Raw genomic sequence first — 24,449 nt, forward strand, 5'->3', positions numbered from 1 at the left:
CACAGTGGGTCTAATGCATTCTACCCTCAAATTAAAAATGGGGGGGATTTCAGCTTTAACCACAAGACAGTCAAGTAGGGAACCATTTCCTGATCTTTGTCTTGGCTTGTCTGAGATCAGGAACAGAGCCGTGATGAGGCTTGTACTGCAGGGGTGGATTTACAACATAATAGCTGCTTGCAATAAAGCTAAGTAAGGTGTCAGACTTCAATATGTATTACTGAATCTAAGTGCTTTCATGTCCTTCCCTTGGTGGTCTCATTGCATTGCAGATGCTGTGCATTTAAGTAGACTAAAATGAAAACATAAAAGCATTCTCAAAGGCTGTCTGCTGCTTTGTCTCAAGCTCACTGATGCTATTGGCCATTTTTAGAAACAGAGATGGAAAAATCAAAGCAAGCGATATCTTTGCAGACTATTTCAGTCGTCCATTAAACCAACATTTTTTGATACGATATCAGGTGTATTTGAGATTACACTCTGCATTGAGGAGTGTCACAGCTGCTGAGCGATGTTCATCGACCCCATTGGAAACATAGGTCACATAGGGCTTTTCCAACAAGGCCGTTTAAGGGCTGGTTCGGAGCAGGAGCCCAATTGTGAAGCAGTTTTTCTTTTTTCCACTGCAGAGGCGCCGGCTCTCTGTTGAAGGCTTTCATCAGAGCCTGGTGTAAGTTTTATGTAAGCAACAACAGTACATGACGAATACGATGAATAGTAGAAGTTGTTGGAGAAGTCATGCTTCCAATATAATTTGGTTTTGTGAAAATAACTTTAAAAGAACACAGCTCTAAAGCAGTTCGCTAGCTTTGTTACCGTGAGTTAAATCTGCGGTGGTTGCTGGAAAGAAATTGCCAACCTAAAAGGTGCCGTTATAATGCAACCTCTTTTGTCTACGAACAAGCAAACTGGTTCTTAGGAGGATTGCCAGTTGAACATACTCCAAACCTACACTAACCCCAGCACAGAACTGGAACTGATCTCGTTTTACTGGTAAAGGGGCCTGAGAGCCTCTCTTTTCTGTCGAGTGAATCGGGAAGGACTTAGTACCCCTCATCCCGCTTGCTCTGTGTATCGCACCCAGCATGCCCTGCAGGGCTGAACATTACTCAACTCACAACAAAGAGGAAACAGCCGGATAAATTCTGACTGACACATTATTATAGTCAGTTTGAGATGTATTTGTTGAGACAATATGTTCCAGTCTTGCGATGTCAGGATGGTTTACTGTTGCAGAGTGAGATCAAATGTCTCCTGTGTGCTGAAGTAAATCAGGAGAGACTGTGAGCAGGGGAATCCGACCTGAGGTTAGAACCACAATGGGCAAACCCCCGATCTCAGCAGGCCTCTATCACACTCTCAGTGTGACCTCTGAACACTGGAGAAGGTAGGGTCTGAATTTGTCACACACACACACACACACACACACACTTAAATCTACTGAGGCGCACACACACAAATCCTGAACTCTAGAACCTTTGAACAAGTAAGCTTTTGCAAACATGAAGTTATTTGCTGTAAAGTCCAGCTGAAGGGTGAAACTGATCGCCTTTGTCCATCAACAACCTGTTATTCCGCTATAACTAGACCCAGATGATGTGCAGCAAACAATGACACAATGAAAGAAGAATAGGTGGCTGCAACTTGGTCAATTCCTCCAGGCTTAGAGCAGCAGGCCATTAAAAAAGCAACATTTCCTCATGCCTGAGGTGTGAACTGTTCAGATTAGTATGATGAGCATGAGATCACAGTCCGTGCTGTTCCGGTCATTTATATATCCGTGGTGTCCAAATGTCACGGCTGTACGATTACTTTTATGCAAGTGAAGTTTTTTTCTTTTGTATGAACGTTGCTTTCAATATTTTGAAGATTGTAACACATTTTATATTCCATTATATCGTTTTTGAAGACTTTAAACATTTCCCTGATGGTCACTCACAGAGTAACTAAAGCAAATGTCAAGCAACTATTAATAATTAACAGCAGTGTTATCTCCTACTGACCAGAAAACAAAGCTCATGTTTTGTACTGGAAAAGTGTTCAAACACGACTCGTAATCTCGCTGGACCGAAAGGCATTTTTCAAAAATCCTTTTCTCTGTGATCATGTACGAGGGCTGATGTCGGCGGTGAGTTGAGTGGCCGCTGTAGTGAAATGTGGCACGTGAGCAGTGTGTGCTTGCTGGTGCAGGGGGTAACAGAGCTGGACAGGGTGAGGGGGACAGAGTTAACTGTAATCTATATCACGACAAAGAGCTATTCATAAGAGGGTTAAACTGATTAGGGAGACAGGAGGATTGAAGAGAGAAATTTGGGAGAGTGGGAGGGATCAGCTGTCAGAGGCAGGGGGCCGGTCCCAGACTTATGATTGTATTCAAATCAAAACACATCCCACAATGCACCTCCGCTCGGCTCTCTTATGCACATACGGAAGGACAAAGAAAAGCAGTGCTGATGCTTCTCATAACAGAATAATCTGTCTTCCTCCACAGCCTCCGTGATGGTATCGCATCTAATTCACTATCCCCTCATGTATTTCTACGTCAGTAAGTACCAGTGTGGGAACCCCCAGTACAAAAATCACATGTTGATTTAATTCCACTGGAGCAATAACAGCCTTATCCTCGAGTTTCAGATGCCACAAGACTAAGGAAATACAGTAAACATGCAAATAAAGTGCTGTAAATCTTAAATCGGACTGACAATGAACAAGATTTATGTGGGTAAAAATATATGAGGTGTAAAGTGTCAGCTCGGTTGCATGACAGTGGTTTCAGTCGCAGAAAAAGCCTCATAAATCTTGTTTCAAAAAGAAAAGAAAGATAATATGATATCAGAATCCGAGACAAGCCCAGCTCCTGGCCAGCGGCACGGCTCTGAAAGCCGAGTTCTTCCTAACCTGCCACCACTGGGCGAGAACCTGACTCCCGCTGATATGAAAAGGGTGCGTCTTAGGGGTTCACACAGCAGTGTTTCCATGTTCTACTCTTGGCTGCACTGCAGCTCGATCTGTTGGAAACAAGGGGCTCATTTTAAGGTAGAGTGGAGCTGTCATGTGATAGCTGCTGGAGAAGGAACAAAGACAGTGAGGAAGAGGAGGGGGATGGACAAGAGAAAGGAGCAGCAGCTATTGTTTCAGACATTCTCCCCGTCTAACATAGAGTCTAATGATGTTTGTGTCTTGAGGATGGCTCGTGGACATTGTGCTAGTGTTGAACCAGGGGGAGTGATGAATGTGTCTGCAGGGGAGTTACGGGGCAAAGAGGTCGGAAAGGGCATCCTCTCATAGCCTGTCAGTGGATTATTGATGCACACAATTCGAGTAGCCTCTCCGTAACCTCGCGCTCAATTCCTCTTCGATTGAAAACAGGGAGGGCTTTTACTGATATGACTGATCATTTTCAATATTAGTGTTGTTGTCATTGCAGCATATTTGCATTGTATCTCTGCATCACGCCACCAGAGAGAAAAAAAAACCTTTGCGCAGAGCACCTGCCGAGAGCCATTTGAGATTTCAGTTCAAGTCCAGAAATGCAACATTCAAATTTAAATAAAGCAACATTTGTCACACAGCGTCAGCCTTTTGTCTGTCAACAGACTGAGTAGAATAGACCCTTTTTTTCCTGCCTCTCATTTATTTCTCTCACTCTTTTCTGCCTCTTGTTCCGCTTGATGTGACACAAGACAGTTTTTTTGTACATCTAAACAAGTTTTTCCCACTTTGCAATTGTTCAAACGTCTGACAGTAGAATCCCACACCCCCTTCATGATCGACCCTCCCTTTCCCGTGTTTCTACAGCAACTGAATTCAAATCCAAACCTACAGCCCGGGCTTTTTCTGGGTCTCATTGCTATGGTAACCTGAGAGAATGAGTGGGGGCTGCCGTCTCTTTGTAGTGATGGACAAGAGGGAGGCTACGGGAAAGGGTTAAGTGTTCGACGGCGAATCTAGAATTCCCCCCCGGGGGCAGGGCGCTCACTGGATTTTGAAAATCAACTTGTGTATACACACACCCACGTGCTTCTGAACCCACAGGATCAGTGCACACGGTCCGTCTGAGGGATTTCCATGGGCAGTCTTGTTATAAAAAAGAGTTGCTAACAGCCACTGTGATCTCTTAAGTATCCCATAATATATAACCGCGCAGGGATTAGCTTCATGTTAAAGAGGGTTTGTGTGATTTTGCACGTGAAAGTGTTTTCCCTCTCGGCCTGCAGTGTGGCAGGTTATTCCGTGTCCAGCTGCATAAAGGTTGCACAGGAAATGGGCAGCCAGGGGAGGATCCCTCGTACAGAGAGGAAAATGCCTAAAGTTATCCCCACACCTGTTATCATCCGCCTGCACATTTCCTCTCATGCCCTGCCCAGTTGTTTGAAAGATGCTGTGTGAAACGAGAGGCATTCATTTTATGGTGCCTCTAAGTGAGTGTGCACCGCCCATCAAACACTGGTCGGTCTTTTAGGAGGTCAGTCAAACATTAAACCTAACTATTAAGCACAGCAACAGCCCCAGTCAGGAATGCAGGGTTAATTGTTAGCTATTGTTGTCTGCCTTAACTCTCAGTGTGTGCTTCTCCCTGTCTTAAGGCCACGTAAAGGGTTGGATGTATTTCATAGCCTGAGGCTCTGCTCCAGACGCGCTGTCTGGAGGGAACGCGGTGTGAATAGTGAGGGTTTGGGTTTCTCCTGATATTGTTGCCTTAGGACATTCAATAATGATCTGCTTTTATCTACTGGGGGAGAATCTAAAGATCAATTTATGATTTATTTTTGTATGCACAACTTTGTCCAGAGAACTGAATGTGACAAACAATACCTTTTATCATATGGGCCTGAACAACCTGTTAAATGCAAACGAGTATGACGAGATGCCGGAGACTTCTCCACTGTTTACTTTCAAACAGCTTTGTCCAGAGCCTTGTATGAGCAACGTGTGTGTTTTCCCCCTGCACGCATCCTTCTGCCATTTAAAGGCCTGATATTGAAGGGGGGAGAAAAGAGTTCATTGAGAGACAGCATAAAAGGAAGTGGGGGTGGGTGGGGAAGGGTAACTCCAGTACCCTGAAAACCAGTCTGCAGTCACCAGGCAACCAGCAGATCAAGTTTCAAAGCCTGACAAGGAGTTGTAAGAAGTACAGAGAGGAGGAGAGGCAGTGCGGTATGGGTGTGTGTGTGTGGTAGGGACATGTGTATGTGCTTGTGCATGGATCCATCTGTGTGTTCACACCCAAGGTCAAGGCCCGAATCAGCCATGCTTCCCTCCACATTGTTTATCTCAGCCCAACTTCCCCTCATTGATAAAGAAAAACAGACTACTGTTGCACTGCAACAATATAAAGAAGAAAACAGACACTTTCTATGTAAGTGATTGAATGAAGCAGCCTTGGAGTATTCCTGGCATGCTCATCAGAACTCTCCACTCAACCATCTTCCAAACCCTAAATGACAGGACACCAGTTTCATCTGTAATCATGCATGTCATTGCAACACGAGTGATTCATATGTTTGCACTTAATCTCAGGGCCACTGACTGCTCATCGTCTGAGCTGCACCGCCCATATTTTCATAAATAGCAATCTATGTGGTTAGTTATTTGCGAGCAACATTAGAGCTACGATTGGCTGTTAGAATAAAGACTTTGACTGTGGCCTTTTGTGACACTGGATGCCGGTCCCCTCTGCATGGTAAGCCCTCTTCTTGCATGTGCTGACTCTGCCAGTCTGGTTGTGTGTGTGTGTGTGTGTGTGTGTGTGTGTGTGTGTGTGTGTGTGTGTGTGTGTGTGTGTGTGTGTGTGTGTGTGTGTGTGTGTGTGTGTGTGTGTGTGTGTGTGTGTGTGTGTGTGTGTGTGTGTGTGTGTGTGTGTGTGTGTGTGTGTGTGTGTGTGTGTGTGTGTGTGTGTGTGTGTGTGTGTGTGTGTGTGTGTGTGTGTGTGTGTGTGTGTGTGTGTGTGTGTGCGCTGACCCTCTCTCTCTTTCTCTCTCTCACCCCTTCCTCTTTGCCCCCTCCTCCCACAGGCCGTGTGTCTCTGACCCGGGGTGCCTCTCTGCGGATTGAGCGGCTGACCCTGGAGGACGAGGGCTGGTTCGAATGTCGCATCCTGCTCCTGGACAGCAAAAAAGACGACTTTAGAAACGGCACATGGACCTTCCTCTCCATCACAGGTGCAGCACTGCAGGGCTTTGGGGACTCGGGAGCAGCTTCTCTCACTGCTCATCACTGGCACTGTCCTTGTTTAGATCAGCCACAGCAAGGAGCCTGGCAGGGTGTCAGAAGGCCCTGGCAAGCTGAAGTGTTGGAGCAGCGATCAGAGCAGTGTGTGTGACGCTCTGCGCTCACACTGATCACATCCCAACATGGCCTGCTTGAGCTGATGTCAATGTAGGAGTTGATCTTAAGAATGATAGGAGTAAGACAGCGAACTTGGACATTGTGTGGGCTAAAGATTAGGATTAAATGCTTAAATCTGAGTTTTTTTTTTTTAAATCACCTGCTTCCCACTTTGTCTCAAATACACACACACACACTCGTTATGCCACAGTAGAGTTTAAAGCTCCATTGAGAGTGTGAAGACGGGATGTGATAGGATTGTACTGCAGTGAATGAAAGGTCTGCATGTGCTGAATCAGGTTGCAGGTGAACACTGGACACCTTTGTACATAACGGTATTATTACATCATTCCATGTATTGTGTATCACCCGTTACCCAACAATATGTCTGGCAATCCCAAAACCAAACTTGCATTGGTCATAGATGATGGCATATTAACCCAAAACCCTCTCCAATTCCTTGAGTGCATATATTTTTGCCGTAGATGGATGTAAAATCATGAAACCGTTTTTTTCTTCAATAGAGTGCTGCAGGAGTTCTAAAACCCTGAAAGAAAATGGTTTGTTTTATGTGTTGGGGCCCTGACATGAGCCCTGTAATTAACACAAGCCTAAGAGATTTGTACATGTGAGTTAACACCATACATGTGCATTTTTACCCTATTACATGTGGTTATTTGTAAAGATTATTTTTGCTGAAACGTGTAAATATCACAAACATTTGTCTTGCTAAAGAGCTTATTTTCTGCAATAATCCCAAATCGCTAAATGCTAAAGAATAATTAGCTTTTTGCCCAGTGAACTAGCATGATCTCCAGGCCAGCATACATACATATCTCTTTCCACTATAATCACTCTATAACACAGACAAAACATAGCAGTCTCTCAGTCAACATCATTGGACTTGCTGCTTGTTTTCATGGTAGACTCATTACCATTTGTGGTACTTAAAATCACACATTTGGAAGCATTAACAGGGTCTCTTACTAAATGTGTTGTTGATTCAGTAGAGTACAAAATATGGTTATAAACAGCTCAATTGACAAGTATACTTCACAAAATGCGTATCTCCACACAGAAGACATACAAGGTCTGGGGATCATACAGATAAACCAGATGTTTTAAGAATCAAACCAGTCACAGGTGATCCCTCTCATATGTTTTACCATTATTTAGGTTTACCTTTTAAGCATTTGTTGAGGAGTTGTCCACCTTTAAGATGCCCTCATTGACTGTCGATGTCTGCAGTAAGTGCAAAAAGTCAACTAAGTGCTCTGATCGTCCTGTCGATTTGTCCCATTTAAAAAAGGCAAGTAGAAATAACCCATACATCTGTGCTCCCTTTGTCCTAGCTCCACCTGTGTTTATAAAGACTCCTCCATCTTTCGTGGAGGTTCTGCTCGGAGACTCGCTGACTCTCAGCTGCGGAGCCCATGGCAACCCTCGACCAACTGTTGTCTGGCATAAAGATGAGAGCCGAATCGAGAAACATGAAAAAATTAAAGTGAGATGAATTAACAGATGGCATTTGCAGTGTTTTAATTAAATACTTTATAATTAGCATTTTCTGTAAGAGTTGGACTTTGATGTTGCTTTGAAGCAAAGTGCTTTGTTGTCCTCTCGTTGACAGCCTCATGATCTTCCTCTGACTTTTCTCTCTCTTTGATCCTCTCACTCTTCACCTTCGCCCCCTTCTAGGTGCTCAATGGTACCTTGTCTTTGGCCTCCGTCGAGAGAAATGTTTCAGGAACATACAAATGTCACGTGTCCAACTCCGAGGGGAATCTCACCCACTTCCTGCAGCTGCAGGTCAAAGGTCAGTGTTGAACTGTCAATCATCAGGGGAGAACTGCATTCCTTCTTATCTCTTGTCCAGCATACACTGTGATGTTCAGGTGAACAAGACACCAAATTAGTCAAAGTGAGGTTTTTAAACTGCGCTTTGAATGTCTGTTATTTTCTGACGTCATACTGACACTCAAACTAAAGAAAAGGCTGAATAAACTAATGGGTAAAAAGTCTAAAAATCTACTTTCTTTAATGAATACATGTCAGGTTAGTCCACACCATACATGCTGTGAGTATGTTTGAGAGAGATTGACAAAAAAAGGGCAAGAGAAGCTAGAAGGTGGACTGTTGCACGCAGGCGTTCCGTAAGTTATTCATAACTGCTGCTTTCCCCTGTCTGCCCTGAACCTGTCATTTTTTTATAGTAAGCTTATCTCAGCATGCTTTACTACTTTGCAGCCACCACCGAAAACTTATCCTACAAATATTATAATACTAATAAAATTGGTGAAGCCTAATCATAATCTGCAACCGTGCAGCAGTACCAGGTTTAAAGAGAACAAACAAACGCAAGATGCACATCAGTCGACTGTCAATGTTATAAATGAAGTTTTGAACTGTTTGGTAAAGCCCTATAAAGTAACATCTACAAGGTATGGTTTTCTGGAATACAAAATATCTATGTTATCCTGTTCTCATCAAAAGCTTTGCGATTGTGTATGTGTTACCACCAAACCCAGGGAACAGGTGGAACATCCTGGTTACAGAGTGTATACTGCCACCTAGAGTCCATCCCCTGCTGTAGCATTGATTCAAGGCCAACCAACAGTCAGGACTTATCTCTTTAATTAGGCCAGACTAGTGCTGAGTACCTGGACTCACATTCAGGTTCAGGTCCGGACTCAAGTCCAGAGGTTCAGGTTCAGGTCCGGACTTATAAGTCCGGACCTGAACCCATGGCTTGTGTCAAGTTGTATGAGTAACTAAAGTGAACTTATTGTGAGCTAATTATCAATTGAAAATTAACTCATAATAAACTCAAATTCAAACTCGTCAGGTTTATTGTGCTCCCTTCCAACTTGTGTCTACATTTCTCTACAAAGTACAAATGTAAAAAAAAACACTTTTTGCCACTTAGTCTACAAATGACTTATGACAGCAACTACAGTGAACTACTACAAAGTTCAAACGTTTATTTCATTTACCAAACTAAAGTAACCAAACAGTCCCTGAGCTGACTGAGCCTAAATCCCTAAAACGTTGCTGAAAGGTAGAGTGTAGAGTAGACTATACGCATTACACTGTTACACACCTACTATACAGTATAGGCTACACTGTAGTGGCTGTACAGTCAGAGTGTACTGTACTGTCTGTACACCATGTATTTTCTACAACTCTACATGTGTACATTATACAGTACATACTACATACATAGTGATGTACAAACATACTGTTAGAAATTAAAATCAATGTTGATATGGTGTAATTTTGAATTAAATACACTATTTAATTTAAATCAGTTTTATTCTGAAAAAACCGGAAGTTCACACTATTAACTTTTATTCTGAAAATTATTCACTTCCGGTTAGCATTAGCATGTGGCGAAATGCTACGTTTTCAAACCGTGAATCAAAGGTGAAATGACATGTGATGTTGTACACTGAGCACACTGGGATTAGCACTCATTTATTGACGCTGAATAACGTTTATCAGGGAATGTTTAAATGACCACAGAAACCAGAATAGACGTAAGTGCTAGTTTTTTTGCGAGTCCAAGTACCGGTTCCCGACGTTCCGGACTTGAACCGAAACTTTTTACAAGTCCAGTACCGGTTCGGCGTACCGGTACGCAGCACTAGGCCAGACTGTGCGCATCAAGATAGAAACACAACACTTACAATAGGGTGTGTTTTGTTTTCTTCCCACTTGTCAAAAGGACCTCCAATCATCATCATCTCCCCAGAGGACACCACCCTCAACATGTCCCAGGATGCAGTTCTGCAGTGCCAGGCTGACGCCTACCCTTCTAACCTCAGCTATGAGTGGCTGAAACAAGGACAGAATGTTTACCATATTGAGTCAGTTCACGTCTTTAAATGACCATTACAGTACAATATATCACGTTACATTTACAACCCAAGATAGATAGTCAAATATCTTACAAATGTCATAGTTAATAAGACTTAATCAATTACAGTAACCTCATTTTATTTAGTGGAATACTGTGGAGATTATATAAAGCAAGTCTTTATACACACAATGGATAGCTCTGGCATTTCTCCACAGCATGCATCTAATGCGATCCCTTCTAATTAGATTATTTATAAGACTGTTGTATCATGTGGTCTTCAGCTTGCTATAAACCTCAAATAAATGAGATTAGTCTTTAGATTATTGCCATGTTTTTAATGCTCTGATAATCTTATCAACATTATCTTTTTATTTGAATACTTCTCAAAATGTTCCTTGCTTTGTTGTTTTGGCTTTAGGTCCCTGAAGACCAGAGTGAAGGTTTTGGTGGATGGAACACTTCTTATCCCTAATCTCATCCCAGAGGATACCGGAAACTACACCTGCATCCCGACTAATGGGTTACTCACCCCGCCCTCTGCCTCTGCGCACCTCAAAGTGAAACGTAAGCCTGCGATGAGTGTTTGCTTTATACAACTTTTTTTTTTTTTTGTAAACACTTAGTTTCTCTTCAAGCCCTGTGCAAGAGCATCTTTACTTTATGTGATCAATTCATTTCCCTGCATCTCAGACCCTGCACGCGTGGTCCGAATGTCCCGGGAAACGTACTTGCCTGCGGGCATGGAGGGGCGCATTATCTGCCCCGTCCAGGCTGACCCCCCTGTGCTGTATGTCAACTGGACCAAAGATGGGAACGATTTGAATCTTGACAACGTAAGCTACAGCTAGCAACACAGTTTGCCCTCCAGAGGGAATTGTCTCAGCCTGCACACATGCCACATGTTGATCATTTCTTTTTTTCACCTGTCCAGTTTCCAGGTTGGATAGTGAACTCAGAGGGCTCCGTGTTTATTGCAACAGCCAATGACAACGCTGTAGGCATGTACACATGTACGGCCTACAACAGCTATGGCACCATGGGGAAGTCTGAACCCACGAAGGTCATTTTGCAGGTGAGGCGGCTGTTCTTCTTCTGATGTATAGGAAACTGTTTCCTAGTAGTTAACACAAGGGCAGAAGTAAAACGTCTCTCTTTCTCCTGCAGGACCCCCCAACATTAAATGTGCCTCCTCGGACTGAGTATCTCCAGGAGGTGGGCCGAGACTTGATCATCCCCTGTGAAGCCTCTGGAGACCCCGCTCCAAACGTAACCTGGAGCAAGGTACGGGCGTTTTTTTACTGATCAGTAGAGGCGCTGAACAATCACTTTTTTCGTTTCTTATTTTAACCTGTTGCTAAATGTCCTTCCTCACAGATTGGCCCTTCTCCTCGCTCCGAGTACGCCGTGTTAGCTAACGGCTCCCTCCTGCTGCAGCCGCTCAGTAAAGACCACCATGGGGGCTGGGAGTGCTTGGCCACTAATCGTGTTGCAACTGTCAGCGCAGGCACTGTGGTCATGGTGCTTGGTGAGTCATGTAACATCCATCTTGAGTGAATTCTAGGTCTAGTCTAACATTTACTTTCATTATCGATTCATCTTCCAATAATCTTTTGGGATGAATCTAATCTATCTTTTGTCTAAAGAATGTCACATAAATAGTGAAAAATAACCAAGGAATGTCTTAAAATGCACTTTCAGTCCAAAAGCCAAAATATATTAAAGGTCCCATGACATGGCCATTTCTACTGATCATAATTCCATTGTTGAGGTCTACTAGAATAGATTTACATTGTGCAATGTTCCAAAATCACATTGGTTTCTCATACAGCATCTATAGCATGTGTAACCAGTGATTCCCAGCCTTTTTCAGTGAGGCCCCCCTTGGGTAATAATAACAAGACAAAAATATCCAACTATAATTGTATATTTTATTATGGATTGAACGTGAACTAAAGTGCTTGTATTGGCAGATGATCCTGTGCCACTGTGAAATAATGAGGCCTAATTGAAACAATTACAAATACTACTTATCGATCCGGTTCTTTAACAGTATTTGTACAAGTTCTTTTTGGGGTTTTTTAAGGGAAAAACAAAAATTTTGAAAGAAAATTAACATTGATTTATGTTATGTATAGTGTGGATTATGGGCTGCTAGCACACATAACATACTTGCAGTGGTGATATTTTTGAGGTACTTAAGTATTTCTTTGTAATTCTGCTCCTCTACAGTCCAGAGGTAGATGGTGTACTTTTACTCCACTACATGTATTTAATACCTTTCGTTACTTTACAGATCTGGATGAATGATGTGAAATATAATCAACTCTTAAATGAGACTTTAGTTCCACCTGGAGTAAATTCACAAGCAAGCCTGCAGTATACTTATTTTACTTAAGTACATGATCTGAGTACTTCTCCCACCTTACACGTAATTGGGGCACCAGAACTCCGAGTTAAGGAAGTCGAAAACGGTGCATTTCTCCGTATGAATCTGATCAACTTGTCGATTAGTTGACCTTTCGTTAAAGTTTTGGAGTATTCATCCATATTGCTGACAGAGGTACTTTATTAAGAGTTTCTCTGTTCCTCAGGCACCAGTCCTCATGTTGTGTCCTCAGTAAATGCCGATACAGAGATGAACCAGGCCAACGTGTCCTGGGTGCCTGGCTTTGATGGTGGATACACCCAGAAGTACACTGTGTGGTAAGTAAGACAAAATACATACTGTTTGATGATGCCGTTCTCACCTCTGAAAAACAACCCATAATGTTTTCTGCTTTATGTCTTTATTTTGTCTGTTTTGCTTTCCTTCCAGGTTCAAGCAGGCATCCAGAGGGAAACATGAATGGGCCTCTCTGCCTGTGCCGACTTCCAAAAACGACCTGCTGGTGACCGGGCTTCTTGCTGGCACTGGCTATCAGTTCAGCATCCTACCTCAGAATAAACTCGGCTCTGGACCTTTCAGTGAGATCGTTTCTGTGCGAACACTAGGTTTGTGCAAGTTCTTTTGTTCCCCTCACTCTCTCTAATGCTGTTTTACAGTTTGAACTTATATTCAGGGTTTGTACGGGTAATGGAAATCCTTAAAAATGCTTGACATTTTATGAGGTGTTTTCAAGGTTTGAAAAGTGATTGAATTTGGGATAAAGTGCTTGAAATTGTAAGTGCTTTACTTCGCTTTTTAGATTAAAAGAAAATAAAGAAATCTGAGCGCGCTTAATTGCTTCGCTTTTACATAAAACAGCTCCGCTCCGGCCTTCCCTGCAAGTGTTTTTGTTACGTGTGACCTGGGCATTCTGATGAGTGATAGATGACGGTAGTATGCCAGGAGGTTGCCGTTTCAACGAGCGTTGGCTAGCAGAAGACAAATACAAGCCATGGCTAAGACGAGGGTCAAGCCCACGAGTAGCCTCCTGCAAAGTTTGCAAAAAAATAATTTCAGTTGTTCACGATGGGAGAGTCTGCGCTGACGAGCCACATGAAAGGTACGCCGTAGTAGAGCATTTTAGATTAGGCTAACGTTGCATGTTACGTTTGTTTAAGCTAACGTTAGTAAGCTGAATAGCAAACTCGATGAGGGATAATAATAATAATTGCAGGGGACAATCATTTCAGAGGAGCGTACCTATGTTAATATGTGCGTTACAGTCGCCATCCTGTGGTGTTCAGAGGATGAAGCACTCACTGGTGTAATTCAACCCAGTCTCACGGCATTTCGTGTTATAGTCACGAAATATAATCTATTGATTCGACATAGAACGATTTTAAAAGCAATGTATTTCTACTGGTAGTATGTTTTCGTGCCTAAACCAAATGCTGGTGGAAGCTCGCGAGTGTGTTTGTTTGTGTGTATTGTGTTTGTGTACCAGGGAAACACTCACAAGAAACACCGGCTGTTGTTATGCTTCTCCATTGTCTCAGCAGGCGGTTGTTCAGCCTCTACTCAAAAAACCCAATCTAGATCCCTCCCGAATAATTACAGGCCCATCTCAAAGCTCCCATTTGTGTCAAAAGTTTTAGAAAAAGTTGTTGCTAATCAACTCAATACATTTCTGAATGACAATAAAATCCATGACAAATTCCAATCAGGTTTCAGAAAACACCACTCCACAGAATCAGCTCTCCTCAGGGTCTCCAATGACCTCATGATGGCATCGGATGCAGGCGATTGCGTGGTTCTGGTGTTGTTGGACCTGAGTGCAGCGTTTGACACAGTGGACCACGCCATCATGCTAGATAGACTCAGGGAGTGGGTAGGCATCTCAGGGTCTGCCCTCCAGTGGTTTGCCTCGTACCTCAGTGGGAGAAGTTTCTCCGTGGCGGTGGGCCCGTTCTCATCACATAGCACTCCCCTATCCTGCGGCCTGCCCCAGGGTTCTGTTTTAGCCCCCCTTCTTTTTGCCCTGTACATGCTCCCATTGGGCCGCTTAATTAGCCAATTTGAGGGTGTCTCGTATCACTGCTGCACAGATGATATCCAGATATACTTCTCCTTCAAACTTGTCAAAATGGAAAAAGTAAACACCCTCATCACATGTCTGTCTGCAATTGAGGAGTGTATGTCAAGCAACTTCCTACAGCTCAATGCATCGAAAACGGAAGTCTTGATCTTAGCGGCTGATAACATCGCCTCTAAGGTAGCAAGCCACCTGGGTTCATTCAGTGGTAACATAAGGGCAAACATAAAAAACCTTGGTGTAATTTTCGATCAGTCTATGCTACTAGACAAACACATAAAACTTCTGACCCGTACCTGTTTTTTCCATCTCAGGAACATTGCCAAGCTCAGGGGGGTTCTATCCAACGCAGAAATGGAGATGGCTATCCATGCCTTTATTTCATCCCGGCTTGATTATTGTAATGCTCTGTTCTCCTGCCTCAACAAAACATCAATAAACCGGTTACAACAGGTCCAAAATGCTGCAGCCAGATTACTCACTCGGTCCAAAAAAACATGCCACATCACTCCGATTCTTTCTGCCCTGCACTGGCTCCCTGTCCATCTCAGAACCCAATTCAAAGTATTGGTCTTCACAGAGCTGTCCATGGCCAAGCCCCAGCCTACATCAATGACCTGATCCACCATCACATCACAAACCGGGCCCTGAGGTCCTCTGAGCAAGGCCTCCTAAGGGTGCCCCAAACCAGGCTAAAGACTAAGGGTGACCGTGCCTTTGAGGTAGTGGCCCCAAGGCTTTGGAACAAACTCCCCCAGATAATAAAAACCTCGGCCTCAATAGAGATTTTTAAGGGGCAGTTAAAGACCCACCTGTTCCGACAGGCCTTTGGGTCGTCGGAGGAGGTGAGTTAGTAGCTGTCTTTTTATTGGTGTTTTATCGTATGTTTTATCCTATGTATTACCTGCTGCTGTTTTATGCCTTGTATTCTACATTTTATAGTTGTACTTTGAATTGTGTACTGTACTGTAAAGCACTTTGTACATCTGTGTTGAGAAGGGTGCTATATAAATAAAGTTTTACTTACTTACTTACTTACTTACTTCTAGCATTTACATGTAGAGTCAGGGAAACTCAGATCATTGTGACAAAGATTGACATCAGGGCACAGGTCAGAACTAGGGCTACATACAATAGAAGGTCCAGGATGAACATGCATATTACCCGATATCATCAGTAGTAATACAATCAGAGCACGGCCAAGAGCTAGCAGTGAGTCACAATGCCTAGTTTGTTTTGTGCGCACATTGACAGTGGAATGTAGCGTAATCATCTTGTGTAGAGACCTCATAATCACACATGATAGTAGTGGTGGTTCACATTTGTTATGCGCAGGAGGGGGTAGGGAGGCGGCGAATAACGCAAGGAAAAAGCAGTACAGTTTGGGATTAGCCATTGTTAGTCCAGTGAAGGTTGGAAGCAGCACTCACCCAGAGGTCAACAGTCCTTGGTTGTTTATAGCATAGAACATCTGATTTAATGTGAGGTAGGGAAATAATCATTTGAGTATAAGTATGTGTATATAAATATGTAATTTACAACAGCTGTAAGATGCTTGAAAATACACCTTGAAAATGCTTGAAAAGTTCTTGAATTTGACTTTGGAAAAGGTGTAAGAACCCTGTATATTGTGTCTTCGGATCAGCTGTGCCAACAGAAGCACCTACAGTCGTCACCATTCTCCCAATGCTGGATCCTCCAATGTTCCTGTCAGCCAACCGCACGGACCAAGGTGTTCTCCTCCAGTGGTTTCCTCCTGAGGCTCCGTCTGCTCCACTGACCAGCTTTGTGCTGCAGGCCCGCAGGGACCAGGGCCAGTGGCTCATCCTCAGCAGCAAAATCGGGGCCAATCAGAGTGAAGTACTTGTAAAAGGACTGCTAAGGGTAATTACTACATTTCTCCTCCATACGTGTGTGTATTTTCCAGAGATCTGTCTGTATGTCCTGTTGGTTTCTTGCCTTGTGTGTAGATCAAATAGCGATTGTGCCAAAAATGGTGTAACATCAAATTGATGATATGATTGATGAATGAAAATAGTTGAACTAACATCATAAGCATACATGTTTATGTTCAATAAAACTCCTGATCTGTCTGTCTCTCAGGACTCCAGTTATGATCTGAGGCTGATGTCTCGCAGCAGCAAGCTTCTTAGTGAACCGAGTGAGTCCGTCAATGTGTCCACAACAGGTAAGTGCCTTTTGTAGATAACCATGAGCTTAACATGCATTGATTGAAGGTTCCATACAACTGGTTATTTGCTAAATTAACATTAGTTTTTAGAAATATAATTCCTTGACTCCGGTTCGATCACAGGGATGGAGATTTACCCCGTGCGCCCGAGTTTCTTGGAGTTCATCCCAGAGCCCCTGTTGGCCGGTGTGTTGGGAGGAGTGTGCTTCCTGTTTGTGGCCATCATCCTCTCGTTGGTGACAGCATGCTACATGAGCCAGAGGAGACAGCGTCGGCGCAGGAAGAAAAGACAAGGTCAAATGTCTCATTTAAAATGTTCTCCCAAAAAAGAAGAGCTGTGTTTTCCGCACACCAAGAGAGTGTGTTTATTGTTGATAACCAGGTTTATGTCAAATGCACTTTGACATGTTTGGAACATTTCATCAGTGCTGTCTTTTTAATCCTTCTTTCACCTTTTCTAGATCTCCCATCAGCTCTGCAGAAGAGCCCATCTCAAGAGTAAGTGTCTTCACCAGTACAGCTTTATATCTTCATCAAACATTTGTTCCTTTATTTGCAATTTGATTTTGAAATACGAAATGTTTAGTGTATTTAATGCTTATTCTTGTATCTATTTTGGCTTGAATGTTTTTATATTACACTAAAAGCCTTCTCACCATCCATTTCACTTTATGACACATTTATACTGCCTTATGACTTTTAACTATAAAGAAACAATTAAATGAAGATACTTACAAACACATCATTGCATCATCTTTTTAATCAGTCTCAAGTTACAAATTGCACCTTTTTACTTTTTCTTTGTCAGATTCTGCACTAGGGCTGCTTGATTATGGCAAAAATCATAATCTCGATTATTTGGGTCAATAATTGATATCACGATTAATAAAAACGATTATCCATTTACTTTGAAAACATCCATTTATTGAAAAGAAAAATGTGAACAGTATGTTTTTAACAGTTGATTACCCTGAACTTTAAGTATAATTCAACTGAAAAACTAATAATAAAAAAAGAAAACGTTTTACTTCGATTATGTTGTTTTCATAATCGTTGCAAACCAAAATTGTAATTGCGATTAAAATACGATTAATTGAGCAGCCCTATTCTGCAGTACTGTGAGGTTGTTTTAGGCAAAACATCAATTATTTCCCCATCTTGTTTCAGAGCTCGCTCACCTCCTCGCAGCCCGGACAGTGTCCTAAAGCTGAAGCTGTGTCCGCCGCTCCCCTTCTTCCCCAACTCCTCCTCCTCACACTCTGATCGGTCGTCCTTTGATAAAGGCAGCCGCGGGGAATACCACGACCAGCGGAAACAGCTCCTGTCCAACTCGTCTCCACCGCCACACTACACACTCTTTGAGAGTCACCTGGGCTCTCAGGCTCTGGAGTCCATCTCCAGAGGCCCCGATGGACGCTTCATTATGCAACCGCTGCAAGAGGAATCAAGTCCCTCCGATAAGAACGTGAAGAAGGAAGTCCTGCAAATGAATGGCGGGGCAAGTGGCTCAGGGAGCAACAGGACTTCATTCAGAGACTCTCCAAAGTCAAGTCTCTTGAGCTCAGAGAAGAACGAGAAGAAGGATTCTCCTCTCACTGTGGACGTCCCGGAGCTGAGCAGACCTCCCTCCTCTCCTGGAAGAGTACAGGCCATGGCCAGAAACTTCTCCCGCCACGGCTGCTTTTATTCTGACGAGGAACAAGGCTCAGAGGCTCTGTTGGAGAGAGCCAGCTTCTACTCGGACAACAGCGAGTTAAAACCCAGCGATTCTCTCAGGAGGCCTCGCATGCCGGGCCACGCTGAAGACCTGTTCCTGAGTTTGGGGAGGAGAACAAAGCTGCTGGATAGAAACAGACCACATCGTCCAGGCTACCATGCTATGGAGAGTCAGCTGACTGATGACAGCACCATGGTCTCACAACTCGACAGTGAGCTGGCGAGCGATAGCATTAACAAATGTGTCCGACTGGCAAAGGAGAGGGAAGAAATGGAGCGGGAGCTGGAGAGCTACACAGCGGAACAAAGAAGTCGAGGGAGAAACGAGCGACAGTCTAATAAGACAACAAGTCCTCAAAGAGACTCGCCACAATCAGAGGAAGAGCCTGTATGGAAGCCACAAGACGTTACCATCAGACAGAAACCCAGGCCCTCATCTCAGACGAGTCGTGTATCTGACTATCGGAAAGCGTGCTACTTCGGGAACACCAGCAGTCCCTCTGACCGGCTCCCTACGTCCCGCATACAGTGGGACATCAGCCCGGTCACATCGAGGACCAGCCTCATTCCTGTGCAGAGCCCCCGGGAGACCTCATCGCCCAGATCCCTGCACGCTCGCACATGTAGAGAGATCACAGAGGGCTCTCTTGCTGTTGATTCCTCACGCTCTCCGGTCACCCAGAACACCTCCCTCCCCCTGCTCTCCCCCGACGTCTCCTCAGAAAGCCCCCCTATCCTGTGTCTAGAAACACCAGACAGAGCCAGGTCCTTGAGTCCTCTACAAGATAGATGCAGGAAGTCCATGACTGAGCAGGGCTTTAGGGAAAGGACACAGAATGGAGGTGTTGCTACGAGGTCCAGACATTCATATGCTAATGCCACTAGTCAGCCCTGGGACTCATCTGCCAGAAGTCCTCCAGTTGACCGTGAGAGGCCTGGAAGTTCACTCTCTGCCCCATACCACCAGCCTGAGGGGACTGAAAACTACTACACAGCTACGAGGGATCCCAGTCCATCCAGTTATTCTACCTTACCCTATGAGCACCATGAAATAGGAGCAAAGGCCAAAGATGACCGACGTAGTTCAGGTTTAGAAAGAGAGGGTCTGCGAACGCGTTCCAGGAGAAGTGACAAATGTCTCTTCTCTGATAGTCCAAGTCCTATTTCCACATTGACACTTGTAGAAGAGGTTGATAGTGACCAGTCGCAGTTTTCTGTCCCCGTGATGTCAGGGTCCTTTAAGGCCAAGCCAGCAGCTCCATCTGTCCAAATGTCCCCTCTGCAGACAAGTGCAATTCTTGAATACCTGAGCCTCCCAGGTTTTATAGAAATGAGCGTAGATGAGCCGGTGGAAGACACTGCAGTCTCAGACACCGCTGGACAAAGTTCAGAACTACAGCCAGAAAAATCCCCCGGGCCTAAGCCTGATGTGGTTCCCAGACACTGGGAGGTTCATGCTCAGGATAACCAGGAAACACCCTCAAACCAACCCTCTGCAGGAGAGCCCAGCCTGTATGAGGGTAGAAAGCAAAGACATAAACGCACCCTCCCACATCTGGAAGCTAGAGATTCTTCACACAGAGTACGATTTCCAGATGAGCCATCGTCGCCTGGTCCAGAAAAAACTAGCAAGCAGCTCTATAATGAGAAAACACTAAACCGAGCGGGGAACAAGAGCACAGACAGAGCTGAATCCAGGATAGGGTCCAGGTCGGCTCAGTCCTTGTTCAGTGCAGCTAGAGGAATGGCCGACATAGTGTCCAAGCACTCACAGAGTTTTGTAGAAAGTAGTAAGTCTTTATTAGAGCAACCGCAAAGACAAGCTTCTCAGGGCAGCAGGACTAACAACATTGCATCACGGATAAGTCAAGCCCCTGTGCCATTTCTAAAGAAGTCCTTGAGCATCGGGCCGTGTAGGACCCTCTCAGGTATGGGCCCCCCTCGACCTTTCCTAAAGAAATCCATCAGTTTAGGCTCACAGAGGTGGGAGCACTTCGAGAGCCCGAGGGCATATATTTCTGAGAAATGTTACTGGGACGAGTACCAAAACCCAGACGTCAGGGTGAAGTCTTATAGTTTGGGACACAGCCCGCCCTCCTTCCCCAGGCCAGGCCCCTCCTGGAGGGAGTACATTCCGTTCAGACGCCCCAGCATGGGCAGCTTAGAGAGGCCTCACCCCCATCAAAGACCTTTAGCTAGTCCTTCCTATCTCACCGCCTCCATGTACCCCCCCAGACAAACCTCAATGTCCCCCATGATGGAGCCCATAGATCCCAGACGGCAGGCCACTGTTTTCCCAGAATCCTCCAGGTGGTCTCCTTCTTATCAAGAACCTATGAGGTCCTCCCAGTATAAATATGTCGCCATGCCCTCTTCCATCCCTGTCCCCCAGTACCAGCACTGGCCAGGATCCGGAGCAGACAACATGAGGCACATGGAGCCCAGCAGGGGCCCCCCGAGGTCCTACCTGCCCCGGGGCGTCAGCTGGCCCTCACCTCACTACGCCCCTTTCCCCCCCAGAGAGGCAGAGAGTTACAGACAGCCAGACAGGGTGATGAGGAGGGGAGGGGAGACAGACATACGGGAGGGGGGGAGGACCAGTTATGCCAGTCAGAGCAGTGGGAGGGGTAGCGCCGGGCTCTTCCGTCAGTCCCTGTCCATCACCCCCACGCTGCTCAGCTCCCCCGAGACCACGGAGGAGGGCGAGCGGCACCGAGCGGAGACGGAGCTTCCTGAGAGGAGAGCCAAAAGGTGAACCATCACCACAGCTGGAACAAACCACCAAGTCACTGGAGTGTCCTCTGGGCACAGGGATTTATTCATGTTGCCAAAATAACTTTCATTTTGTTTCAGTAACACTTTTTATGCCTCGTGTTTTAAGTGAATTATAAACATACTTAGAATGTGTTGTGATCTGCCTAAAGCACCTTAGATTTATAGCTATAAGTATTCATAAACCTTTAAACTCACTATTAGATTATTAGGCATTTTATAATGGTTTATAAGCTCAAGTATTATAATATTGAATGGCTGCTGGTCACTTGTGTGTGCTGTTCTTGGACCTATAACAGATTATAGTGATTTACAACCAGCTTGTGATGTAGTATATGTACTTTACTTAAAGCACCCAATGACCAGAGAATAGAATAATCCCTGTATAATCCCTTATAAATTATAACAGTGGTAATAATATATAAAGTCAATTTAATTATAACTCCCATATCCCATAACAATTATTGGATGAACAGTATAATCCTTTTTTAAATGCCAATTTTAAAAAGCCATTGTGAAGTATTAGATTGACCTTTTGAGTCATTATAAAATACTTTATAATATGTTGTGATTATTGTTATAAATTATGAATGTGTACAAATGCTTAAACTTACTTAAACACAGCTAAAAGCATAATAATGTATTTGATAACGCATTATAACATGAGGCGTTGTAGAAAGTGTTACCTTTATTTCCTGTTTGTGTCTTCTGTTATCTGACCGGTCCTGTGTCCCATCAGAAGGAACACGTCAGTAGATGAGAGTTATGAGTGGGACTCTGCTGATGCGTGTGTGGACTCGGAGGTCCTGGAGGCCATGAGGTTTGATCAGTCGCACACGGGTTCACGGAGATGCCGGTCGGAACTCAGATATGATCAAACCGCTGGCCTCCGGGACGAGCGGCATAAAGGTAAACACTCCCCCTCTCCACCTCCTCAGTGTGTGCTGCGTGTATTCGATGTTGCATGTGTCGTTGCGAGTGTAATGCTCGATGTGATAGTGCTGCATGTGTTCACCCTGTGCCCATCCATGCATTCCTCACCCCAATGCTCCCCCCTCCCCCAGGCCTGTGTCCCTCAGTCAGCCCGCCAGTTTCCAACACACCTCTCCAGCTCAGCCGCTCCCTCAGCGAGGCGCGCTTCAACGCCCTGCGGCAGGAGTACCAGCAGTACAGGCAGGCTCAGGGGTCCTCGTGTTCCCGGGGGCCCCGCCTCTTCCACGACTCAGACTCTGACTCCGGCTCAGCGCTGCTCTAGCAGATCCATCGGTCCGTTATTCATCATTCCCTCTCCTCTCTTCCCTCTCTTTTCCTCCTTTCACTGCTCGCCTGCCTGCTTCATTTTCTTGCCTGCTTCTGTGTCATCCATGTGCGGTGAATTTGTGCATGCCAAATATCATACTGCTTAATTTATCGCTTTTTTTAACCTTGTCCTTTGAAGGTTGTTTCTCTAATGCTGTACCATCTTTCTTTTACAGGTTTATCTCAGACAGATACCAAAAAGCAGACTTAAGTAACAGAAGACATCCCTCTGGTCCTGGAGAGTGGCACACCTCACTGGAACTCTCATGTGAAATAACTCATTGTCTAAAGTTGTTTTCTTCTGTTACAGTAGCCTAAAGTAAAGACATTTAAAGAGACAGCACCATATGCTGCATGCCATCAAACTTCAACTCCTCGGTTGTTAACAGATGACTTTTTCTTATACTTGTTCCATTTTGCTTGGCATAATGGAACTGAGAAGGGATTATTTATTTTTCTTAGAAGCTTGTGCATTTTGGGATTGTTTTTATTTTTTCAAACCTTGACAATCAGGCACACAGGGCCTTTTGAGAAATTAAATGCTCACCCTCGACTAAGGCAGGTTTACAGTTACAAAAATACATGCTTTATAAAAGCAGCTACATAATGCAGGTTGTATTTCAAGTTTATTTCTGTATCGCATCGAAGACTTCCCTTTATTCATAAAGGGATGCTAAGGACCATTATGTAGGTCTGTCTAAGAAAGCGTCTGTTTGTGGAAATGTCTGTCTGTAATGATAATCAAACAGTGCTCTAAACATTTTTAACACAACCTCCCTAGGAGTACCACAAAAGTACTAATAGTACCCACATGATTAAGCAACCCTGACTTTCGTACTTTGGTAAAAAATCTCCGATCAGTTCATGATAAACTTCCTGTTACCTCAAACAATAATTTTCTCTATTTAAAAGAAGAATTTGTTCATTTTTTCCTGTTAGTTCCCTGAAGCATTTCCTGTTTTATACATATAGCTCACAATAACATTCCACTGTCAATCCTTTATAAATGAAATCACTTTATATAGTTCCCAGTATTTGTTAAAAATGTACAAATGTTTATATACTAATGTGAACCCTGCTGTGTATATTCCTCTTCACCATGTCATCGGATGAGAAAATGCTACTTTACTCCACCTGAATCAGTCTAACCTTCCCTCTGTGATTAGATGACAGATACAGTAACACTTGAACACAGGGACAATTATTTTTGCCTTATCTTTGTTAATGTCACAAACATACACCAGTAGATTGACCACCGAAGGTTAAAAACCTAAAATTATTGTTAAGTTGTTCCTTTTTTTACACGTTTTGCTCACTTGATGAGTATTTCTGTATATTTATGAAGGTGAGTTATGATATGCAACAATGTTTACACTTCATTGATGTGAAGGCAACACTGTGAATTTTCCATGGACTTCTGATTCTGTATTTGAATTGCTGTGAAGTCTCTAATGAATTTCATGCCCATTACTTCTTTTTTAGTTTGAAAGCTGTTTTTTATTGCGACACCTGACAAAAAGAGATCCAAACAGTATCTTTGTAGCTAAGATTTGTACTATATTTACATAAAGAACCCAGACGAAAGTGTTCATATGGAGTGGGTCTGCATTTCTGAGTTTTTGTACAAACTGGAAAATTTTATATCTTGCCACCTGCTTGTTTTTGTCATTTTTATATGTTTGTAATGAATAAATTGTTTTATTCTGAATTCACCCAACTGAAGAGATGTGTTGATATTTACAGTATTATGGAGGAAAAGCATGTGACCGTGAACACAGTTGCTCTTTTACTTGTGAAGTTAGCTAGATAAAGAGGCCCTATTCTGCCT

At 43.9% G+C, this 24,449-nt stretch overlaps 1 protein-coding gene across 3 annotated transcripts in view; it reads left to right on the plus strand.

The window, feature by feature from the left end:
- The window catches only part of igsf9b (immunoglobulin superfamily, member 9b), a 34,228-nt gene extending 9,902 nt beyond the window's left edge, over positions 1-24,326 (plus strand). The window contains exons 4-22 of one of the 3 annotated variants that reach the window (XM_034091366.1): positions 6,015-6,161; positions 7,680-7,831; positions 8,026-8,143; positions 10,052-10,193; positions 10,605-10,750; positions 10,877-11,019; positions 11,118-11,258; positions 11,351-11,467; positions 11,561-11,711; positions 12,778-12,889; positions 13,002-13,177; positions 16,289-16,527; positions 16,747-16,831; positions 16,958-17,128; positions 17,296-17,332; positions 18,002-21,301; positions 22,062-22,231; positions 22,387-22,588; positions 22,798-24,326. In XM_034091366.1, coding sequence (XP_033947257.1) covers positions 6,015-6,161; positions 7,680-7,831; positions 8,026-8,143; positions 10,052-10,193; positions 10,605-10,750; positions 10,877-11,019; positions 11,118-11,258; positions 11,351-11,467; positions 11,561-11,711; positions 12,778-12,889; positions 13,002-13,177; positions 16,289-16,527; positions 16,747-16,831; positions 16,958-17,128; positions 17,296-17,332; positions 18,002-21,301; positions 22,062-22,231; positions 22,387-22,577 — 5,738 coding nt within the window. In that variant the 3' untranslated portion in view covers positions 22,578-22,588; positions 22,798-24,326. The remainder of the gene's footprint in view (positions 1-6,014; positions 6,162-7,679; positions 7,832-8,025; positions 8,144-10,051; positions 10,194-10,604; positions 10,751-10,876; positions 11,020-11,117; positions 11,259-11,350; positions 11,468-11,560; positions 11,712-12,777; positions 12,890-13,001; positions 13,178-16,288; positions 16,528-16,746; positions 16,832-16,957; positions 17,129-17,295; positions 17,333-18,001; positions 21,302-22,061; positions 22,232-22,386; positions 22,589-22,797) is intronic. The other 2 variants (XM_034091367.1, XM_034091368.1) reach the window with 2 other exon arrangements.
- Positions 24,327-24,449: the final 123 nt, after the last annotated feature.

Source organism: Pseudochaenichthys georgianus, chromosome 9 (assembly GCF_902827115.2).
Source record: "Pseudochaenichthys georgianus chromosome 9, fPseGeo1.2, whole genome shotgun sequence".
Lineage (NCBI taxonomy): Eukaryota > Metazoa > Chordata > Actinopteri > Perciformes > Channichthyidae > Pseudochaenichthys > Pseudochaenichthys georgianus.